At 38.7% G+C, this 25,402-nt stretch overlaps 1 protein-coding gene across 1 annotated transcript in view; it reads right to left on the bottom strand.

Moving 5' to 3' along the window:
- The window catches only part of USH2A (usherin), a 538,690-nt gene that overhangs the window by 466,372 nt on the left and 46,916 nt on the right, over window positions 1-25,402 (bottom strand). The window contains exons 5-9 of the mRNA XM_066379924.1: window positions 21,320-21,383; window positions 18,372-18,666; window positions 16,871-17,055; window positions 16,246-16,467; window positions 15,037-15,130 (exon numbers count right to left, since the gene is read on the bottom strand). Of these exons, the coding sequence (XP_066236021.1) occupies window positions 15,037-15,130; window positions 16,246-16,467; window positions 16,871-17,055; window positions 18,372-18,666; window positions 21,320-21,383 (860 nt within the window). The remainder of the gene's footprint in view (window positions 1-15,036; window positions 15,131-16,245; window positions 16,468-16,870; window positions 17,056-18,371; window positions 18,667-21,319; window positions 21,384-25,402) is intronic.

The raw sequence follows: 25,402 nt of genomic DNA on the forward strand, positions 1-25,402 counted from the left end.
TATTATGCCTCTTGTCTTGGATCGCTGAACTGGGAGAGATCTTATCAATTAGAGCCCCGTGGGTGCGTAGATTTTGTGGGTTTAGCTAATTTCAGTGATTGGATCCGCAGCTGTGCTCCAGAGAGTATTTCAGGCTGCCTGCGCGCCCCTCCCCCAACGCTTGATTGTTAGCTCGAATGGCTGGGTGAGGTGCCCCGTCCACGGAGAGAATCTCCTGACTAGGAAAGACAGGTTTGGCGCCCCTCCTGGACTGCGTCACGGGGCGCGTGCGTGCACGGCTTCTCAGAACACGCCAGTGGTGGCCGGCACTCCCGGGGACGCGGGGCTCGCGCACGCGGCTTCTCAGAGCACGCCGGTGGTGGCCGCTACTCCCTGGGACGCGGCTCGGGGAGCGGGCGCGCGGCTTCCCAGAGCACGCCGGTGGTGGCCTGCACTCCCCGGGATGCGGCTCGGGGCGCGAGCACGCGGCTTCTCCGAGCACGCCGGTGGTTGCTGGCACTCCCCGGGGCGCGCGGGCGCGCGGCTTCTCAGAGCACGCTGTTGGTTGCTGGCACTCCCTGGGACGTGGGTCGGGGCGCGCGCGCGGCTTCTCAGAGCACGCCGGTGGTGGCCGCTACTCCCGGGACGCGGCTCGGGGAGCGGGCGCGCAGCTTCCCAGAGCACGCCGGTGGTGGCCGGCACTCCCCGGGATGGGGCTCGGGGCGCGAGCACGCGGCTTCTCCGAGCACGCCAGTGGTTGCTGGCACTCCCCGGGGCGCGCGGGCGCGCGGCTTCTCAGAGCACGCCGTTGGTTGCTAGCACTCCCTGGGACGTGGGTCGGGGCGCGCGCCCGGCTTCTCAGAGCACGCCGGTGGTTGCGGGCACTCCCCGGGACGCGGCTCGGGGCGCGGGCGCGCGGCTTCTCAGAGCACAGAGCACGCCGGTGGTTACCGGCACTCCCTGGGACGTGGATGGGGCGCGCCTGTGGCTCCTCAGAGCACAGAGCACGCCCGTGGTTGCCGGCACTCCCTGGGACGTGGCTCGGGGCGCTGGGATGCGGCTCGGGGCGCTGGGACGCGGCTCGGGGCGCGCGCGCGCCGGGCTTTTCAGAGCACGCCGGTGGTTGCCGGCACTCCCCGGGACGCGGCGGGGGCAGCTGCACGTGTGGGTTTACTCACCCCAGGCGTATTCCCTCCTGGGCAACAGTCCCTCTGCTTTCAGTGTGGATGCTCCGAGGATAAATTTTTCTGCTTCTAGTTGACAAATTTGTTGAGATTTTGGGGAGATCTGTCGGACGTGCTGCTCACGGCGCCATTTCTGTGACGTCACTCTCGACCAATAATATACTTTAAACTTAAAAATCAAGTTAAAAATGACATGTAGAGTATAATACTAATTTTCACATAAGGATAGATCCATCTATGAATATGGATAGGGACAGATGATACAGATTTACTTAGAATAATATGAGATCTGAACATGAGATAATATGAGATCTGAAAGGATAAAGTAAAGAGTATTTACTGAGATTATTTATGGGTGGTAGAGTTACAGATGACTTTTACTTTTTTATAACTATTTTTTCTACAGTGTGCATTTATTACATATGTATTAAAATTTGAGGGCAAATAAAATGCAACCGCATAGATAGATATAAGAAAACTATATATCATTTGCATGTAACATTTCATAAAGAAAACCAAGAAAATTAAAATGTTTTAAATTATACACAGATCAGTAAGATACTACTGTGAAAATGATTTTCTTTTGGAGCACAATGTAGGCTGAGGGCTTATGAATTACCAGTAAAACAGAGAATGATTTTTAAAAAACAAAAAAATTTTCAAACATTGAATTTAATATATAGAAGCAAAGAATTTGAGAGGTGACAGACTAAATTTCTGTTATAAATTTGACTTAAAACATACAGAACCAAATGACACAGTGACATATCTTGGCTTTTGATCTTAAGGATGATGCTATGTTATTTTCATTTTGTGTAGTTTACAAAGACTATATAAAAGAGTAGGAATACTTTGTAGTCTATCCTTTGATTATAAAATTAATGAAACTTAGCATAATACTCTCAGGTCCATCTATGCTATCATAAATAAAATAAGCCAGTCACAGTAAGACAAGTTCCATATGATTTCACTTACATATGGAATCTAATGAACAAAATAAACTAACATAAAAAATAGAAACAGACTCATAGAGAGAAAATAGACTGACAGCAGTCTGATGGGAGGAAGGTTGAGGGCTAGTTGAAAAAGGTGAAGGAATTAAGCAAAAACAAAAACAAACAAAAAACTCATAGATGCAGACAGCATTGTGGTGATTACCAGAGGGAAAGGGGGCTGGGGAGGTAGAATAGGGTAAAGGGGGAAACTACTGGGATGGAAGGAGACTTGACTTTGGGTGGTGAACATACAATACACTAAACAGATAATGTCTTATATACTGCTCACAAAAATTAGGAGATATTGTAGAATTGTACACCTGAAACTTATACATTCTTATTAACCAATGTCACCACAATATATTGAGTAAAAATAAAATTTTTAAAAATCACATCTAGAAAATTTACAAAAAGTAGTTAATTCCTGAATAATGGTAAATAATGAAGTAATATTTTTTTCTTAAGTCTAGTACATACCATACAGGCTAAAATTTTAGGGACACAAAGGACAATTACGAGTGGTATCTTATTTTATTAAAGCACTTATAGATAAAATAGCATTTTGTCTATATAAGCTTTTTCATTTTTTCTTTTATTAAATATGTTGGGGTGACATTGGTTATATAGGTTTCGATTCTATGACATGTTACTTGTATATTGCATTGTGTTTACGACCCAAGTAAAATGTCCTGTCACCATGTATTTGACTCCCTTATACTTTATTTCCCGCTTCCCAACACCCATTCTTTCTTGTAACGAAGAAGCTGTGTCTTTGAGTTTTTGTCTGTCTTGTTCATTAATTTGTTACTCCTAGTTTTATATCCCATGCATGAATGCAATCATGTGGTTCTTGAATTTTTCTGTCCTATTTTGCTTAACATGATGTTCTCCAGGTCCCTTTATGTTCTCGCAAATGGCAGTATTACATCTTTTCTTATGGCTGAATAGTAGTCCATTATATAAAGATACCATATCTTTTGTTAACAAATCATCTATATAGTTTTTAAATCATTGCAGTTATTATAGAATATTTAGTAATTCATTTACTTATTGTCCTTATTAGACTCTGAGCTTCAAGCAGGAATCCATCGATTTAATGAATCCCAGTATAACTTCTGGAACACGGTGACTGCTTGATACACGTTTATTGAGGGAGAGAATGAACAAATGAATGTATAAATGAGTGAATAAATCAATGAATGAGTGATAGACAAGAGCTCAATTCTACCAGTGAATTCAGGTCCTTCATTTCTGGTCCTGGCAAAGAAACAAAAACGAAAGAAGATGATTTCTCTTTCTACCCTTCACAGTGAAATGCTCACAGCTGCCTCTATTTCTGCAGTGTTAGTCCTGCAGTGAGAACAGCTAAGACACACGGTGTCAGGCCTGTACAATTCGTGTTTATTAGCTGAACTGAACTTTGCCCACAATCTCTGAAGTAGGAATCACTATCCCCTCCATCTGAGTGATGAGAAAACTCAAGAATAGGAGAGACATTTAATGATTTTCTAATACCACTGCTAGAATGTCCCTTAGTATGAACCAGAATGTAAAAATGTCTGAGGACATCCATGTGTTTTGTGCTCATTGCAGGAGTCTCAGTGCCTACAAGAAGCTCTCCCATGATGTAGGCACAGATCTTACACAAATGGAGAGAGAAAGCCCTCACTCCAATTGCTGCTGTGCTGCTCTACTGGCTCAGGGATAAAGAATGATCTCAGAGGGAAAGAGAGGGGCAGACCGGAGAGCCCAGGAGTGCGGAAGTTGCTGCCTGCACCCCCTTCCCTGCTGGAAAACTCGGAGGCATGTAGGCAGTCACTGTCTCCGTGACAAGAAGGGAGAGTCAATCTGTTTCAAAGTGAAAGATGATAAAATGCTTACTTTTCAGAGATCACTACAGTACTACTTACTGGGCTGAAAGAGGTAATTTGTTCAACTATTCCCTGGTGGCCTAAATGAATTAGAGATCTTCTGAAAGTCTGCAAATTGCTCCCTTCTCATCAGCAGATGCCAAACCAGTACACTGGAAACGTTAAGAACCTAAATCTCTAATAATAATAATTGTCCTCAGGCTCTGTTCATGGGCTTCCTCTTCCCTTTGGATGCAGAGGTTCAATTGTTATTCAAATATGCCATTTGAGGGTAATTTCTTTTGTGTTCCAGGTGGAGAAATCATCTTTATAAACTCAAAAACTTCCGTGTACTCATGTAATTATCAATATTTATTCCAGGAGAAGTTTTCCCGATGTGGCTCTCTTGCTCCAATCACAAAGGTATTGTTAGACAAACTAGATAATTTATTATCAGTGATAGATTGGGGGTGGGGGGAGGTGGAAGCAAAACTCCCAACTGCAATGAGAATCTAGGCAAAAAATTACTTAGTGCTTTACACATGATAGGTGATCAATATATGGTTTATGAATGCATGAATTAATGACCTAATAGAATATTTACATTTATGACATGTTACAGGATCGTACCTTCATGTGTCTAGCACCTAACTGAACAGTAACATTAAAAGTTTAAAGGTAAATACAATATTTTCCTGAATATTTTCACCAATGTATTACTATGTAGTCTCAATTAGCAAATGCAAAACAACTATCAAGCTCTGCAGTTGAGAAAACAGAAATGCTCATGAATGTAGCCTTCAATGACATGTCTTTCTTTCTCAGTAATTATCTTTCCGCTGGCTAGAAACTCTCATATGATTAAAGGGTCCACAGAAAGTATGTACGTACCCTGCTCTCTAGGTGTTAAAATTAATAAGATAAATTGAATAACAACTAATATTACTGGACAATGCTGATCATATATTGCTGGCAATACAATGGTCATGAACACTTTACATGCATAGACTGTCGGGCCCACCTGGGGGGGCTGACCATCTGACTGACTAGCTGTGAGGGCTGGCCATGGCTGCACTGGAGGAGCCGTCATGTGGGGGCTGGCCCATAGGGCAGCCCTGTTAGTCATGCTCTTGTGCCAGCCACGACCCCCCCCTTCCAGTGTGTCATCTGTAGAGGTGGTGGGGCTATGTCACGGTGCTGTCTGAAGCTGACCACCTGGTGTGTCAGGTCCAGAGCCTCTTGGGAGGGCCCTAGTACAGGTGCAGGTCTGCTTGCTCTCATGCTGAGCTTGAGGATGTCTGGGAGGAGCCACAGACTTATCTTCGGTCGGTGCTACTTGGGCTGGCCTGGAGGTATTTGGGAGAAGCTAAGCTATAAACCAAGACTGGCGGCCCTTTGTGCAGAGCTTAGACCACTCTGGTGAGGACAAGTGAGGCCAGCCTCCACTTCTGCTGGGCTTGTGGCCACTTAGTTGAAGCTATATTCCAGGACAAGACCGCTGCATTTTACTCCAGTCTTGGAATCACCTAATGGGGGTTACAATGCAAGATGAGGCCAATCACCACTTGTGCCAGGGTCTGCTTAGTAAGAGATGGAAGACACACCTAGGCCAGTGGCTGCTAGTTTGGGGTTTGTGGATCTTTGAGAGATTCTAGAAAAAGTGCACAGTACAAGTGGAGTCAGGTTGCTCTGAGCTAAGTGGATGAGCTGAATGGGGTGGGTTTCAGGCAATCACCAAGGAAGAGCAAATGGCTAGGTTAAGAGGAGAGCTCACCTATGGTGCCCACTGGGGCCTAACAGTTGAGAAGAAGGAGAGTTCAACGAAGGAATAAGGGCATCATGAGCCGGTCCACCAGAAATTTCATACAGGTCCATGAAAGAGTGAACCACCCTGACGTCGTATGAAGCTTACAGACCCAGTGATACATAGGAATTCACTTATGCTCAGGGTGATTTCTGCCTTAGCTGGCCCTGAAATAATCCTCCTACTTTCACTGGACCCTGAGTGCAAAGGGTTGGAAAACACTGGCTCAGAGTGACTCTGTGGAAAAGGGAGTCCATGCGTGGGCCCCCCAGAAGGAAAGCTGGGCCTCCAGTGGCCCTCCCCTCACTCAGACACAGCCTCCACTGGTTTCCATAGCCAGATGGCAGGGGGCTCCTGCTCCTGGCACTTGTGCCCCAGGCTGTGTACCCCAGTGTGGAGCAGGAACCCCTTGTCCCTCATTGGGGACCTGCATAGCTGGGATATTCCTGCTGATTTTTAATCGCCATACCTACTGGGGTGGCATCTGCCCATCCCACATCCTCACCCCCCGCCAGTCTCCACATGACTTCTTTTTTCTATCCTTGGTGACAGGACTTCTCTTCAGCTAGTCTTAGGTTGTTCTCAATATCAGTTAGTCTATATTACTATATGCGAGGAGGTGAGCCCAGTGTTTATCTCCTCAGCCATCTTTACCTGAAATCCCATAAAATCTATTTTATACTGGAAACATTGCCTAATATTAGACCTGAGTACTAGATACCTGAAATCCCATAAAATCCATTTTATACTGGAAACATTGCCTAGTATTAGACCTGAGTACTAGATTAATAAATTTTTAAAAATCCTTGCATCCATATAGATACGTTAAAATTTTCCTCTTAAGATCAAAAGCATCGATGATATTTATATTATTTGTTAATTACAAATTGTCAGCTTGCATAATCTGTTTGCACTAAAGTCATCTCCATCTATTATAGTAATTAGTGTCTGCCAAGGAATCTTTTTGATTTTCGCAAATGAAAGTCCTTCAATATTTTCAAATAGTTGCCTCTGTAATCAAGATGTTACGGCTGTACTCTGGAAAAATGCTCCCAACACAGAAGGCATTTCATAAATATTCGTTGCATGAATATAGCAAATGATCAGTCTTCACATTAGAGCTGTAAAGATACGCAGTAATGTAGCATCACCTCCACTGTATCTTGAACGAACACTTAACATCAGTGATACAGGCCTAATAGATTAATAAATCTTATTCTATGTTTGCAAAATTATATTGTAATGTTTAAGATCGCGAAGGGTAGAAATATTACAAAAGCAAACAACTCTCTTTTACCCACCATCTGTCTTTGAAAACAAAACATGGCCATATGCGCTCCAGCTCACCAGTAACATCTGAATGTAGTCATATTTACAAACATTTCTTGATATTTACACTTTATGTTGACAGATTACTTAGTATCAGTGTTATTTTTGCATGTTTTTAAATTTTACATAAAAGGTATACTGTATGTTTTATTCTATAACAAGGTTTTGGCACTCGGTTGTTTGAGAAGTCTATTCATGTTGATGTAGTAGCTCTATTCATTCATACCCATGCTGTAAGTATTCCATTTAAATATCTACAAATTGTTTTCCCACAGTTGTGGGACCTTCCCATCAGTGGTGCATGAGTCCTCAATACTCCACATCCTTGTCAGCAACTGAAATGTTCAGATTTAAAAAAAAAATTCTTTGCCTAGCTCACGGGCATACAATGTTATAGTTTTAATTACTGATCACTAGTAGAACTGCAAATGTTTTCACATGGTGTATAATCTTTCTAATGTATTGTTGAATATGTTTTGCTAATCTTCTGTTGAGAAGTTTTGCGATTTCAAGAATGTTGACCTGTAATTTTCTTCCCTTTTTTTAATTTTATTTTTGTAGTGTCTTGACTGGTTTTGATATCAGACTACTGCTGGTTTTGCAGGGTTGACTTTGGAAGTATTCCTTCCTCTTCAATTTTTTGAAATAGTTTAAGAATGTTAATTCTTTAAATGTTTGGTAAAATTCATCTGTGAAGCTGTCATTCTGGGATGGTTTTTGTTAGTTTCTTGATTACTGCTTCACTTTTATTGCTAGTATCAGTCTGTTTAGGTTTTCTATTTCTTCCTGATTCAGTCTTGAAAGGTTACATGCTTCTAGATATTTGTCCATTCCTCCTAGATTGTCAAATTTGTTGGCATATAATTTTAATAATGTTATTAAATAATTCTTTGTATTTGGCTGTAACTTCTCTTTTATTTATGATTTGTTTTGTGTTCTTTTTTTTCTTGATGTTTGCCAAAGGTTTGTCACTTTTGTTTATCTTTCCAAAGAACCATCTCTTAGTTTAATTGATCCTATTAGTTTAAAATTATTATCTCAATAATTTTCTTCCTTCTGATCACTTGGGCTTTTGTTTATTCTCATTTTTCTAGTTCCTATAGGAATAGATTGTTTATTTGTTTTTTGTTTGTTTGTTGAGCTAGGAATGCATAACTATAAACTTTCTCATAGAACTGATTTTCTGCATCCCATACATTTTGATAAATTGTTTTCATTCTTATTTGTCTCAAGGTAGCTTTTGATTTCCTGTTCGATTTCATCTCTGAGCCATTGATTGTTTAGTAGCATGTTGTTTGGTCTCCACATTGTTAAGTCCCCACATTTTTGTGTTTTTCCCAGTTTTTTCCTGTTATTGATTTCTAGTTTCATGCCTTTCTTAATTTCTGCTACAGTGTCTTTGATCTGGAGTATGTCTTTACAATTCCTTTTTAGAATTTGTTCTCTGCTAACATCGTCCATCTGTTCTGGTGCATTCTTTATTTTTCTCATTAGAAGCCACAGTGTGTTAACCATAGTTTTAGTAATTACCCAGTCTGGTAAGTCCTACAGCCCTGCTGTATCTGAGTCTGGGTCTTATGTTTGCTCTGTCTTTTTAAACTGTACTTTTTGTCTTTTCATATGCCTTTAGTATTTTTGTTTCTGTTGTTGTTTTATCTTGAAAGCTGAACATACTGTACTGGGTAAAAGGATCTCTGGAAAAATAGGCCTCTAGTTATCTGACTGTAAGGTATGGTGGAGGGGAAGATCCACCATCAAATGGTTACATCTCAGTTTTTATATGAAGGTGTGACAGGATGCCTAGAGGGGCTGCAGTTGGGTGTTCTCCTTCTATTTAATTCAATTATTAATGTCCACAGGAGTGTTACCTTGCTATTTTATACTCTCCTTATACATAACATTATTAATAGTCTATTTGTTAGTATTAAATAATATTGTTTAACACAGCTTCAATATTTCCTGGCTGATCTGCTCACAATTCCTTCTTGCACATCAGGTCTTTTTTCTGGGATCGATATATTTATTCCTGAACTATATATATCCTTTAAAAATACTTTAGTGAGAGCCTACTGGTATTAAAGTTGGTAAAGTATTGTTAGACTAAAAGCTAATTTTTTTCTCCTATGCTATTAACTGATAGTCTAGCTACAAATAAAATATTCTAGGTTGGTTGGTTACTTTCTTTCTATACTTCAAAGGTAATATTTCACTGTCTTCTGCCTTCCATTGTGGCTTGAAACATCTCATGTCACGGTTTCTGAAAAATTCATGCCTCTAAACCATTTGTCTTTTTCTCTGGCGATTTTTAGAATCTACTCTTGGTCTTTGGTGATCAGCAGAATTACTTACTGTATCTTATCTATATATTTATTTATTATTTTCTCAGTCTACTTAGAATTCCAAAGAATCATGCTATTCCTCAACTTTGGAAAATCCTTCACCCTTATCCCTTTAAATATCATTTTTAATTTTTTCATTATTCTACTTGCTTCTTCTATAATCTGTCTCATTACATCCCCATGTTCTTAACCTCTTTTTCATATTTTAACTGAATATTTTAAATGCATTTATGCACATATTCATCTCAGGGAAATTACGAGTGCAAGTGTTTTTCAAAGATTAATAATATCACCATGTGTCAGAGAGAAAATGAAATGGTGACCTGGACTCAGTAACTGTACATCTAATGCAGACTATACACTGTGAACTGCCTGAATGATTGTTAATAAAAACGAATTTGCCAATGTTACAAAAAATTATAAAATGAAATATATTTAGAGTAAAATCTCTCTGTGAGCAAAGAGAAAACACAGTGATAAACCTTGATGTGTAGTAAAAATATGACACGTTAGTCATGATGACTCATACTTCTAGACTCTACTGCTCTGAAGGAACATACTCTTTAAAAATAACGGGAACTATTCATTTATATAATAAGCATTGTGTGGTGTGATGTTCCACCATCAAATTAGTGAATGGTAGGGAGGCTTATTATATAAAATGTTTTAAGCTGGCTCAACTATTTATAATACTAACAAAATTGCATATTGATAGTGCAATTGTAGTTAATTCATAAAAGCCATGATAAATGTTATAAAAGGGTCACAAGTCAGAGCCAAAGAATAAGAGGAGTATTCATGGTTACTAATAAATCGCTCTGCAAATGCTTGGCCACCCTTGCAGGTAATGATGTCACGGGATGATGAAAGAATAACTAAGTGGCCAACAATGTGCCAGCGCTTGGCTAGGGCAGCAGTCATTGCATCACTCTTGGCCTGGAGCCCCTGAAAGGTGAAGGCAGCTATTAAAAGAAAATGGAAAACCCTAAGGTTGCAAGCTTCAACTGGTAACACTTCTCTTCAAGCTAGGTTCTATCAACACCTGAACTCTAGAACAGGTAGAGAAAGCATAAGACAAAAGAGTAGCTGTAGTGTACTCATGCAACCATGCTTGTGGACAGGTGCCATAAACATCCACACCTCCACTTCCTAGGTGTGCTATCTATGAGTTTCAAGCACACTTTTAGGTGGTTATAATGGACTTCCTGAGCAGGTGGACCAGAGGTGCCATACTGCAATAATGCTACTAGCGCCACTAGTTACGAAATGAGCTAAAAAAAAAGAGCAAGGGAAGTAGAGGGAGGGATTTAGAAGCCTATGCATGAAAAGAATACAGACTGAATAATTCCATGATATGCAAGTTTATAACAGGCAGAGCTACCGACAGCAATGGAAAGTAGACTTCTGGTTTCCCTGAATCAAGGAGAGAAGAGAAGCAATGATTGTCAAGGAGAAGAGGAGAATGTCTGAGGAAAGAGGAATGTCCTATGTCTTTATTTGGATGGTGATTACACAAGATCATACATTTACTAAAACTCATCAAACTATACATTTCAAATAGATGCATTTTACTGTATGCAAATCATGTTCAGGAAAGTTTATTTACAAAGTCGCTTTACAAGATATTACCATGGGCCGAACCGGGCAAAGGGTAAAAGAAATCTCTTTTGTATTTTTTCTTACAACTGAATATAAATTTACAATTCTTGCAAAATAAAAAGTTTACTTAAATTCTAAAATACATATACAAGTAAGTAACAGTGATGGGTTATCAAAAATATTAAATTTAACCACATAAAAAGAGCATGTTTTTTATCAAATGATTCATACAAACTCAACCATATAATCCTGAATTGTACTTTGAAATAGTCCACTCTGCTTAAAAGTTACTAAATAATATCTAGTGTTTTGGTGATTTGTTTTGCCCTAAATTAATCCTAAAATGGAACTAGTATGTTAATTATTCACTTCTCCTGTAATTTCTGGGAAAAGAATGGCACAAACACTCTAAAATTATTCTCTAGTAATAAAATCTGCTATTATTATTTATAGTATGCATCATACATTAAAATCAAGGCCTCAAAGAAAGTACTAGAAAAAAATATGGGTGGTTTAAAGTTCATCTCAGGATCAGAGAGGTCTTTGATAATAGATATTTTAAATATTTTTTTTAGCTATTTGTTAGTTGTATTTTTTTAAATTTTATAAATAACAGAAGCAATAAGATTTACTAAAGAAGCTATGAAATAGACAGTTGGTTTTACTAATCTCAGAATAATTAACCCAGTGTTCTAGTTACTCCTATAAATTTCAATTTCTTACTAAGTTTTGCTTGTAAAGATTCGCAAGATCAAATGTCTCTGAAGAACAGGTAGTTAACATAAATGAGGTTACTACTATGGGTAGCAGTGAATATAGTACCAAACTGAATAGTGATACTGCTCTAAAGAGGGTATGTGCTACCCTGAGTTAGCCAATTGTCACCATGGGGGATCATGGACATAAGGTCAGACTATTTTTTGATTAAGAGAAGCCAAAGATTTTTGAAAAAATAAAATGGTGAAAACTCTTTTTCAAAAATTTAATGAAAAAACTGTACAAACACTTCCTACCCATGGGCCACCAGTTCGTGACATCAACTTTAAAAACTAAAGAATATTCCATAGAGAAAATTCCTTAAAATGGCTACATATAATTGGAACTGGCTTCTGAATTCATCACTCTATTGCTTTCCCCCAACTTCATTCATTTTCATTTCTGTTAAAAACACTTTTTCACAGGGCTGACAATTGCCAAGAACTGGCATATCCTCAAGGCTTACGTTTTTGTCTGTTTGCCAAATGGCTGTAATGTAATTCACAAAAGCCCTGTTTATTGAGTAATATTATTAATGGTTAGCATAATACTGTGAAATTGAAGACATTTTGTTTGGATTATGCCCAGATCTTTAAAAAGAACATTGGTCCACTGTTTTCAATAGGAAATGAATGGCTTATCTTCAAACATTATTTTAAGAAGGACAATGTGAAAAACACTTGAATAAGAGTATTTTCTAACTATTGTAAGACAACTTTTTCAGATACATTAAGTCCCACATATATTAAAATACTTTGAATGATAACACAAAGAGAAGGCCGCACTTATGAATGTTTTATAAAATCATTTTTCATTTTCAACATCTTGTTGAAAATAGAGGACTGAGAAATCATTCAACTTAACAGCCTATTGACTTTTCCCCTTCAGCTGCATTTGCCAAATTTTGCTACAGTGAAAGATATTTGTTGCTTTTATATTTATGGCTAAATACATAAATTATCAAAATATGTCAAACAGGTAAATGACCAAAAAAACCCAACTTTTTTTATTTTACAAAGACAGGCATTTAATGTCTAAATAAAAAGCATTAAAATGTATTCTCCATCTAAATTATACTTAATTATTTCACTAGTTTATAATCTAACAGTCACCACCTGAGACCAAGTCTGAAAATCTCAACATGACTTCTAAAGCCAATCATGAGCTTTGCTTCATTTAATGGCTCTATTTTTAAGGGGAAGCATGAAATCATCTAAGACTCATAAAATATTAATCACTTAAATATGAGCAGTTAAAAAGAAAGAGAAGAGAAGAAAATGGGATGGACACCAAGAGGAAGAGAGGAGGGGTGAGGGTTGGTGGGACCTAACTGGTCAAAACAAAACCAGCTCAGAAAACAACATATCCTATCAAATTATTAGCCAGGTTGAACACTTAGTTTAATTACACTTAACATACAATATAAGTCTCAAGTGTGCAACATATATAGTACTTAGACATATAACATACAAAGTCTTATACTTATTGACACTATACACAATTATCACAAAATTATTGACTATGGTCCCTGTGCTGCATTTTACATCCTGTGATTACTTTTATAAATGGTTATTGGTATTTTTAATCCCTTCTCTTTTTTAAACCCATTCCTCCTTACCCCCACTCCCAACTGGTAATCATCAATTTGTTCTCAGTATCTATAAGTATGTTTCTGTTTTGTTTGTTTATTTACTTTATTTTTATTCCAAATATAAATAAAATCATATAATGTTTGTCTATCTATGAATTATTTCACTTAGCAAAATATGCTTTAGGTCCCTCCATGTTGTCACAAATGGCAAGATTTCATTCCTCAACATGGCGCGTCATGTCCATTGTGTGCATGTACCAGAGCTTCATCCATCCATCTAGTGAAGGACACTCAGGTTGCTTCCATGTCTTACCCACTCTGAGTAACGCTGCAATTAATACAGGGGTGCATATATCTTTCCAAAATAGTGTTTTGTATGTCTGCAGATAAATACCCCCAAATTGAAATTACTGAATCATATGGTAGCTCTATTTGTAATTCTTTGAGAAACCTCCATTCTGTTTTCAATCATCTTTGCACCATTTACAATCCCACCAATAGTGAGTGAGGGTTCCCTTTTCTCCAATTCCTGGTCAATACTTGTTTTTGTTAATTTATTTATGATAGCCATTCTCACAGGTGTGAGGTGATATGATATTCTCTATCAGCCCATCACTTACAGGAGAGTGGTTATGTTAGCCTTCACCCTGCGTAGAATTTTAAATATTTATATAGCAGAATATGTCAATAATTTCCTTCATGGTTCCTGCTATTTCTTGGTTCTATTTGTATTTCATGTTTTACTTATAAAAGCTCCCAGGTTTAGATTTGGAAATAATGTCCTAAGCTTTATTTTAATAAATGTAGTTATTTTTCCATTTAGATTGTTAAACCACCTAGATTTCTGCACTTGCCATGAGGTGAAGCTCTAACTTTATTTTCATACAAATTGGCAGCCCATTGCCTCAAACCATGTACTGAAGACTCCTTACTACTTATTTTTATTACTGGTATGATTGTTGCTGCTGCTGCATCCTCTCATATTAGCTGTTAGTGATGCTGATGTTGGATATTCCTATCAACAAATCACTCTCAATTTTTTTCTCCATTTGCTTCTTTTTCCTTAAGCTGCAGTTAAATTTATATTTCAACAATAATTCCTATCATAACTGTTACATTATGATATCAGATTTTCAAATTAATTATTTAAAATAATTTAGGTCAGCAATAAATTAAACTTTATGATTGGTACAAATACATAAAAATATTTCTGCATCTAAAGACTTTCTTATACAGAAACCTTTCTATATAGAAATTGTTGGATTCAGACCTATGTACCTGTTTTTAGGACCACTTATCCAGATGCATTAAAATACTAGTTGTTTTATGAACTATGATTCTGCTGATGAAACAAAAGGAAAAAAGAAGAAACCTCTGGATTTAATTTTACTAGTTATTTTTCCAGTTTATTTTTAGAAATGAAACTTTCAACATTGATGGCTTTTTTTCCCTTGAAATAACTGGCATTTTAAGTCCTTACTAATTTTCCTTCATACCCAGAAGACAGACCAAAAATTAAGTTTAACAAATGTATATTCATGATTTTCTCACACACACACACACTCCCTGCCATGTTTTTGAGATTTTCACACATAAAACAGGGAACTCACATGAAGCCCTTTGGTGAAGCTTTCCTGAGAACAGATGCATCGGTAGGGTTGGCTTGTCATGTCACAGTGATCAGCATGACCGGAGCACTGACATCTGGGAACATGAGCATCAATCAGACAGCCACTAAGAAACATCAGCTCAACTGCGAATACATATAAGGGCCTAGGTATGTATCTACTCTGTGAATTCAGCAAGGGAGGTGTATATGCTAATCAGCAGAAAAATCAATTTCTCTTTCATCATGTAGATATTCATGGAAAGTTTTAATTAACCCTGAAGGATTGAAGGCAGTGTCATCAATATCCAAACCACAAAATGATGGTGAGGGTCATTTTCAAGCCTACCTGGCTTGTTTACATCTATATCTACCATAGGCAAACTTGCCAAGAGGGAAGACATTTTATAGAACTATTCACAACTTAAGAGTTAAGAGTTCATAGCTTAGAGTAAACTGAAGATTGAAGTTAACAAGCTGTGATTCTTTCCCAAAATTAGATGGTAATTATGTAATAGTATATTTCCCCCATCATGCTTTAATTTAACAAATAATGCTGATATACCAGTATTCTGGTCTGGTTTGAAAGATTTTTTTAAAGTATATCATTCTTCTGGCATAACGCAAGTCTAAATGGAGTCTGTATATGTACCATTTTCAGGTGAGAGGGTATGCTGCCTAGGATCACTTCAGCTATCCATTTATTTAAATAGCATGATCTCTTCAGCTATGATCAGATAAGTTACTTAAAGCATATTAGATATTTCTTTTAAAGGAAAACAAATATTCTTCATAAACTTGTGAATTGTGAACCCAGGGAGACCAAGCCAGTACTTCCAAACTAGCTGATACTGCCGTTGTAACTCTAAATCAAGCTTCTTCTCTTTGTTTCAAGAATACTTGACCATTACATTCCAGAACCAACCAATCAAAACACTTGATAAATTATTTTTCCTAAGTAAGATCCAGGTTATTATAACATTGAAATCCAATAGTTTTGACAATTGATTCTAGAATAATGAAATTGTATAGACAGAAATGACTCACAAACCCCTCCCCCTGCAAAAAAATCTTAGAGTAGGAAACCACTGTAATACCTGATGTGTGGAATTGGGCTTGCCCTAAAGATCTTAGCTGATATACTTTTAAAGAAGTATGACAAAAATCTTAAACACAATTCATAGTGAAATGCACAACGCAATCAAAACCCTACCTCCCAGTGACAGTAATTTCGTTGACTGCGTAATATCTGTGTCTGAGGCTGACAGAAGACTTGGTTGTATAGTACTGTCCCTGGAAATGGAGTCTTATTTGTGTGGCTTTTACAAACTCTTGAAGAGACTGGGTATTATAGAAATCATTGTATCCAGGGCGGTGATTTGGTCCAGGTGTCAGGACACTAAATGTAACATTACCGTGAGAATACGGAGTAACACTGTTGATGAGAGAATGTTGAAATCATGAGAAGCTGTTCACATTTTTTGAGAAAACAAATCAGAACACCTTATTCATAACAACTTAAATTCTTCATTCTGGGAAAAACAATCTATATAATTCATATGTAAACAATCTAAGATCATTACAGAAAAATAGAAGATAACATTTCCTTAAGAACAATAAAAAGTCTATTAATATAGATGGGTAACTTTCTAAGCAATCTGAAAGTCAGATTATAAAGCATGCAAAAGATACCTTAAAGTCTTTATAGCAGCGGTTCTCAACCTGTGGGTCTCTCCTAGCCTATCAAGTTAGTTTACTTGTAAATTATTACTTTCCCATAGTCTATTAAAATTAACTCTTAAATATCATCAAAGAAATTGTTTCAAAAATATTCATACTTGGCAAGCTGAAGACAGTTGACAGAGTCAGATTGTTTCAACTCTCCATTGTTTCTCATTCCAAAGACACTGCAATTTCTAGCAAAATATTGCCAATCTTCCCAACCAAGGCTGTCTTCCTTCCTTCTCTGAATCCTTACTGCTGTTGGCTGTGGACTGGAGAACTGGATGACGATATAAAACACCTGAAAATAAAGAAGTTAATTATTGGCCCTGGCCAGTTGGCTCAGTGATAGAGCATTGTTCTGGCTTATAGATGTCCCAGATTCAATTCCCAGTCAGGGCACACGGGAGAAGCGGCCATCTGCTTCTTCACCCCTCCCCCTCTTCTTACTTTCTCTTTTATCTCTCTTCCCCTCCTGCAGCCATGGTTGGAGCAAGTTGGCTCCAGGTGCTGAGGATGGCTCTATAGCCTCACCTCAGGCGCTAAAACAACTTGGTTGTGGAGCAACTGAGCAGCAGCCCCAGGTGGGCAGAGCATCGCCCTATAGGTGGCATGTTGGGTGGATCCTGGTCAGGGCACATATGGGAGTCTGTCTCTCTGCCTCACTTAAGAAAAAAAAAGAAGTGAATTACTGAAATTGAAGTTGTTGGTTTAACCTATGAGTATATATCAAACTGTAGAATTGTTGGATTCCAATACAATGCCTTACTTCCTTATAATGCTAACTATCAAGTGTTGATTAGCCATCCAAAACTCTAATAGTTCTATACTAAAAGCAACACAACTTATCATTATGTATCTGTGCCTCTTCTCAATGATTGTATAAACTAAAGTGGAAGTCAATAGTAAGTTTGATTACAAGACATGGCAAGAGAACACAACTTCCATGAAACAATTGTTATATGTTGCCTTAAGTAGTTACTTAAAATAAACACCTATTTTTGCTCATTTGCATTACTTGATATTAAAGAATGCTTCACTATTTTGTCTGATTTTGATACAAATTTCTAAAAAATTAGGACCTGCACACCTTTTAGACATTTTTCTTTTGTAATTTATAATATACTACTCTAGTGAGGTAATTTTTAACAGCCTAATTTAGTTTTTCCTTTGCAGTAGATTGAATTGTGCCCCCAAATAGATGTCCAGTTCTAACTCCTGGTACCTGTGAATGTGACCTTATTTGGAAATAGGGTCCTTGAAGATGTAACTAAGTTGAGGATCTCAGTATGAGATTCTTCTGAATACAGGACTGTCCTCACAAGAGGCAGAGGAGGAAGAGCTGACAGACGATGAAGGCAGCCACAGGATATGGACGCAGAGACCAGAGTCATTCTCTCAACCAAGTGACACCAGGAGCCCCCAGAAGCTGGGACAGGCGGGAAGGAGTCTCCCTTCCAGCCTTGGGAAGGAGCATGGCCCAACACTTCGATTCCGTCCTCCTGATCTTCAGAACCATGAGAGAATAAAAAGACTGTTCTTTCAAGCCCTACATCCATGGTCATCTGTTGCAATACCCACAGCAAATGAATATACAACTGAATAGTTCCAGATTACCTGGTACTGTCCATTTTCCAAATCTATTGAAATAGTCACTCCTTGATCGAGCTGGGTGATGTTTGTAAATACACGTGATACCCACGAAGTGCCAATATCATTGTCATTGACAAAGGACAGAGGATGGGCTTCCGGGTGCAGCCGTAACAGCCTATCACTGGTTGTGTCTCCTACGCCGTTAGGAATGCAGTACCGCTGCTCCAGCGGATGGACCCGAGGGTGGCCGCCTGGGCAGCGGCAATGGGACTGAACATGCAATTTAAGCAGATGTCCTGAGAAGATAGCCAGAATCTCTCTGTGGGTAACAAGAAGCAGAAGGTGAGGACAAACTCCTCAAACAGTGATAGGACTTCTAGGAGTTGTTGCAGATGAGTGTCAATAATTTAATGTTCTCATTAGAATCTACTTAGTACTCATAATTTTTTACACAGAACATAAAACCAAATCCATTCCTGGCCCCATAAACACACTAAGTCTCATAAAATAAAACACGCTCTCATTTTATATATACAGTGTGTCCCTAAAGTCATGGTGTACTTTTGACTGGGCACAGGAAAGCAACAAAAGACGATAGAAATGTGAAATCTGCATCAAATAAAAGGAAAACTCTCCCAGTTTCATACCTTTCAGTGCAGTTTGATGTGGGCTCACCCACAGATTTTTTAGGGCTCCTTAGGTAGCTATCCTGTATAGCCTCTACAGAGTCATCACTGACTGAAGGCCTACCAGGACGGGGTTTCTCCACCAAACTGCCGGTTTCCTTCAACTGCTTATCCCACCGAGTTATGTTATTCCTATGTGGTGGTGCTTTGTTATAAACACACCGATATTCATGTTGCACTTTGGTCATGGATTCTAATTTAGTGAACCACAGAACACACTGAACTTTCCTCTGTACTGTCCACATCTCGACTGGCATGGCCGTGGGCTGCTCTGCTGTATACACGGTGTTACATCATCATCTGCGCATGCACACATGCTGCCACATCATCCTGCAGAAACTGGGAGGGTTTTCCTTTTATTTGGTGCAGATTTCACATTTCTATCATCTTTTGTTGCTTTCCTGTGACCGGTCAAAAGTGCACTATGAATTTACGAACATGCTGTGTGTGTGTGTGTGTGTGTGTGTGTGTGTGTGTGTGTATATATAAACATTCAATTCTTAAGCATTAGCATTTTTAGTATGAAGGATGCACAGTCTCTGTCTGATTAGTAAAATATTTAAATAATATTTTACGGTGCCTATCTGTAATAAAAAGAAAGGTAATAATCACTTAGGTTGTTAAACTGGGCGCTAGGAGTGAGCAATAATATATTGGGCATAATGAGTTATAGATAGGGTCTCCGGTTCATCCATGAGAAATAAGGAAACAAGTATAACTTTATCTGCTGCTGTTTGAAGCAAAGGGACTGAGGCCAAGAGCATTTGTCAATGGTTTCCTGTGACTCATCAGTGCTGAGTCTGGCCTCCCAAAACACTGCCATGGCTTCAGATCGCATGGCCACTGCCAACAGCCAAAGAAGAATGCCAATTCCAGGTAGATATATTTAATTTTTCCATTAAGGGCAATATACCGGTTCTAGCTCAGAAGTAATCATTCTATTTATGGGCATTCTTCCACACATCGCCTTTCCAGACATTTAGGTCAGCCAACACCAGTCACCCAGGTCTAACTAGGGATACCGGATGCCTCCTCTCAGACCCCTAGTGGGAGCTATTACATTTACCAAATCTCATGAAATCACACCTTCTTTAAATCTCATTTGTATCTATCTATCATCTATCTATCTATCTATCTATCTATCTATCTATCTATCTATCTATCTATATATATATATATTTTTTTTTTATTTGAGACTAGGTTTTAAATGGAAGCAGAAGTGACTATTCTGTGGAATCTTTGCCCTCAGAATGACCTTTATTGCCCCCAAATTACTGCAACATCACTCTTCAGAATTTTAGGCAAAAGTCATAAAAAATAGTGAGGCTGATAGTAATTAACCACAGTGGTGTTTTCCAGTATTATAACACCCTTTATTCACACATATTCATATGCATTCATCTGTAGACTATACAGACAAATAAAAAGTGTTTCTATTGCTAATGGACACACGACTGAACAATATTTCTCAAATTTATAAGAACCTGTCCTGTCATTTGGACATTCACCATGTTAATCTGCACCCCCCTTAAAGAAATATAAATAAGTATTCTTCTTTTTTATTTTAATAGAAGTAAATAAGATCAACTAATTCATGCAACAATATACTCATATCATCAAATCATAATTCAGAAACTTGACAGCACTGTAAGCAGAATTTCATTTGAATCTTTTCTGAACAGAAAGAAAAGCTACATGCCTTTAAGAAAATTCCCATCATTCTCAAGATGGGAAAATATTTCATTAAAGCTGGTCCAAGTCAAAATCATTATTTGTTCACTAAAAATAGAAATATATTACAATACTTCAAGTCATTCATTCTTTTTGTCTGATTCTAATAGACCAATTTTAAGAGACTTTCACATGTATCAAAATAATTCATCATTTTCATTGTTCTACATTATCTAGTACTCATAAATTCAACAAAGCAAATTTAAAAGGCAGAGATATAGCAGTTTCTTAAGGATCAGAAACTACTTCAAATAGACCATTTTAACAAATGTGTCAGAGCTTTCATAATACAACTTGATCAAAAATATAGTCTTCTGAGAAATCCTTTTTAAAGAACTTGAACACTTTCACATTATGAGGAGTAACCCAACTGAGCAGCTCTAGCAAATAAGAACCATAACCTAAGCCAGAGCAAACACTGTAAACATTAATTAGGTGACATTTGCCAAATGCTGCAGAGATGAAAAATGCTCTGATCCTCATGCTCTTCTTATTTAAGTAAATACTGCATTTATCTTTATACCCCCTGAACTTTCCAATACCACATCTGCTTACCTGTTCGTAAGCGCCACTTGGTATAATCGAAAATCTTGCATTCTTCCAACAAACTGTTCTGAACCTGCAAAATACATACATGCACATTATTGGAGAAGTCTCAGGCTACCAAGGCATGGCTCACAGATAATCAAGTGACAGTCTTTTAAAGTAGTGAGACTTTTAATCATGTACATATCACAGCCCTTTCAAATTCTTAGCAACTAATATGCCTATTTCCCTAATTCCACATAAATAACAATGTTCATAAGTATCTCCACAGACATTGGAGGACTGATATCAAAGTGAATTCTTTTGTCTATCTATCTACTGACCCAACTGTGATCTCTCTCCTGAAGTCCTCTGCCCAGGTCAATTTTCTCTCTCATTTATAATCATGTAAGTCCATCATCTCATCAGCCCTAAATTTGATTGTCAACTGCTTCCAACTGTACTTTTCAGAACATCTGCATTGTGAGAGGAAGACTCCCCACTCTGTCACCTTACCTGTGTGACCTCCAAGCTCCACAGCCTCAGCCTGGGTCCTCTCCAAACTCAGATTAACACCTGGTCTACAAAAATCTCCAGTAAGGGAGGAGAAATTGAAAACCTCCTACTCATGAGTTTGAATCATTCACAGGTATCGACGGCATCCTAACACAGTCTCAACATGCCATCACCTTGTGACAATTATCCTAAGACCTGCCAGGTTCTGAATCTAGTGTGCATTATATTAGGTGACTTTTCAAGATGTGGGTAGATATCAACCTTCAACTACAGAATATTATTTTATTAGTTCATTTAGCAAATATTTCATTGGGGCTTACTAACAGATGAGTCCAAGAGGCTAGAAAGGGAAAAAAGTAAGACAACTACCATCTCTGTTTTTGGTTACACTGGTAATAATAAGAAAAACTTGAAAACAGTAAAATTCTAGCTAGAGTTAAAGGACACAAGAGGGGATGTGATAGAATATATAATGCCAATTCCTTAATTGAGTGTGTATTGTTGTTGTTTTTTTATTATATTCAGAGCAATGACAGATTCACCAAAATGAGAAGTTCCTCAAATGTGTTTGTTTTCTAACTATTCCATTTTTATTTTGTCTTATAGGACATTCCAGTTCTCTCTCTGCAGCTCCTTGTGGTGTCTGGGAGGAAACTGGAGCAGAGCAGGGATGTGTCTGATGAATAAAAGATGTGCAGTGAACGTAGCACTCCGTTGTCTGAGGCTGCTCCCAGGAGCAGGAGGGGACCACCCAGCAAAGAAGGGGGAGACTTAGGGGCAGAGAAAGAGTGGCTCTGTGTGTGAGCACGTATGTGCTTGTATGTGTACACATTTAGCTTTCTATATTTAGAAGAAAGAATATACATTAGAAAATAAGCAAGAATATTTTACATGTAAATGTTTCTTCATAAGTATAAGGGCTTTTATGCTGTCATACCATGCCACCGCTGGACTTGGTCTTCGTCTTCCCGGCACCTCGCAGCCTGAGCCTGCAGGAGGTGCTCTCTGCAGCCTCTTGTTCCGACCTTTCTGTAAACACAGTTCCTCTAACCTATCTGCCAGAATTAGGCAACTTAGGCAAGCTCAGACTAATTATTAAAGTGGCGTCGGGAAGACAAAACAAACAAAAAATATTGTATGGGAACTGTGCAACTCTTCAGATTTCCAACACAAATTGTTTTAAGAACTACAGTTAGCTAAATAAATAAGAAAACACGGTATATTGTTCATTTGGCAAACTCGCCGTCCATATAACGTGGTAAACTGACCTGGACTCAAGATCCAAAGCTAAGTGAAGCGGGGAGTGGGGATAGCATAGGGAAAGATAGTCCGTTTTGAGAGAATAGAGGGGAAGAACAGATGCGGTTACAGTTAAGTCATTGTGTGCTTTTGTCTGCAGAGTAGGGAAGGCAACTTGAGAAAAACAATAGCTCCTCAGTGTATGACTTTTTTCTGAGGTAAGAGTTAATGTCTGCCCAGAATGGAGTGGGATCTGCCTCTTGACTGTGTGTTTACCCTTCTTCTTGCCCCAGCCCCATTCAGCCCTTCCCTCCCGACGCCGGGCTCCAGGTCCACGGACTGAATGCGTCATGCTCCACAATGACCATGCGCTCCCTAACCCAACGTTTTTTTGTTTGTTTGTTTGTTTAATTTTTTTATTCATTCATTTTAGAGAAGAGAGCGAGAGGGAGAGAGAAGGGGGGAGGAGCAGGAAGCATCAACTCCCATATGCCTTGACCAGGCAAGACCAGGGTTTCGAACTGGCGACCTCAGCATTTCCAGATCAATGCTTTATCCACTGCACCACCACAGGTCAGGCCCTACCCCAACGTTTTGTACCTGACTTTGCCTCTACTTCAAAGGCTCCTGCCCCACCCCAGCCCTTAATGTCTTGGCTTTGAACTATTTCCAATGGGAAACCTTCTGTGACCCAACAGGATTCTATCCACTTCCGTCGCTCTATACCATTCTCAACTGTGCTGCAAACACTTGTTTATTCTTGCTTTTTTAGTATAAAAGTATATTAAATAAATTTCCATGGCAAGACACCTAAAGTTGTAGTAGGCCTTATTTTCATTTCTCTCTGTAACTCACAGTCAAGTTCCCAGAAGGTGGTAAACTGTTGAAAATATCGTAAATTATAAAGGAGAAAGGAAGGTGGGAAGCAGGCAGGCAAGAAGTCTTTGTATCTGCGAAGCAGACATAGGGCTGCTATAGAAGGTGAGTGAGGAGGTTGACCAGGGGAAAGTTACAAGGACCCTCAAGAAGTCATTTGAGGGCCATCGAAAATCAGAGTGCCACTTTGCACTAAAAAAAGCAAAATGATTTCCCCAAACGTGCTGACAACCCAAGAGAGATAGCAGATGCTTGCAGGTACCCAGGGTTGAGGGTGTTCAGGCAGGATGCATCAAATAACGAGAATAGGAAAGTACCATTCCAATAATAGAGTGGACATAATGTACCAATAGTGCTGAAGTCGACAAGAATGGGCAACCAGATGAGAGGTAACAGAGCAGAAGAAAGAAAGGAGTCAAGGTATTGGCCATCTGAACAAGTCAGAGAAGAGAATGGTAGAAGTAAGAGAACAAGATTCTTGAAACAATTATAGTCCTTGCATTAGTGCTGGCTGGGGACACAGAGAAGCTGAGCAATACCTATCCTGCTTTCAGCACCATTGATGAATGGAGCGACAGCAAGGTTTTCACCATGCCCAAAGTATGCTCTGGCATCAAGAAATACCCTCTGAATTAAAAGACATTATTTTGGGTTGAATTGTGTTGAAGACTTATTCCCTAAAGCTGCCAGGAGTTAGCTAGAGGCCAAGAAGAAATCTTTCCTGCAGGTTTCAAAGAGAACATGGTCCTATTGACACCTTGATTCCCAGAACAGACAATAAATTTCTGTACCAAGCTCCCAGCCCCTCTCCCCCCAGTATGTGGTGCTTCCTTATGGGGGCCCGGTAAACCAATACAGTCATTGTTTCCTATTGCACTTAACATAATGAATTATCAAAGAGAAAATATAAATTTCATAATATGAATTCCATGTTACCAATTTGACTTTTCTATGTAAAAAATTGTCTAAAATGTTTTATATAGGCCCTCTACTTTATCTCAAAGCACCCAAAAAATAAAGATCCTAACAAATGAAAATTAATCACTCATGATTTGGAAAGATCTAATACAATTGAAAAACAGCAAAAATGCACTTATTTCTTCTTTGACCCATTCATTTTTTAAGCAGCATTGTTCACAGTGGCCAGGACATGGAAACAACCAAAAATCCCATCAATAGATGACTGGATAAAGAAGATGTGGCACATATACACTATGGAATACTACTCAGCCATAAGAAATGATGACATCGGAACATTTACAGCAAAATGGTGGGATCTTGATAACATTATACGGAGTGAAATAAGTAAATCAGAAAAAAACAGGAACTGTATTATTCCATATGTAGGTGGGACATAATAGTGAAACTAAGAGACATTGATAAGAGTGTGGTGGTTATGGGGGGGAGGGGGGAATGGGGGAGGGAAAGGGGGTGGGGAGGGGCACAAAGAAAACAAGATAGAAGGTGACAGAGGACAATCTG

Source organism: Saccopteryx leptura, chromosome 1 (genome assembly GCF_036850995.1).
Source record: "Saccopteryx leptura isolate mSacLep1 chromosome 1, mSacLep1_pri_phased_curated, whole genome shotgun sequence".
NCBI lineage: Eukaryota > Metazoa > Chordata > Mammalia > Chiroptera > Emballonuridae > Saccopteryx > Saccopteryx leptura.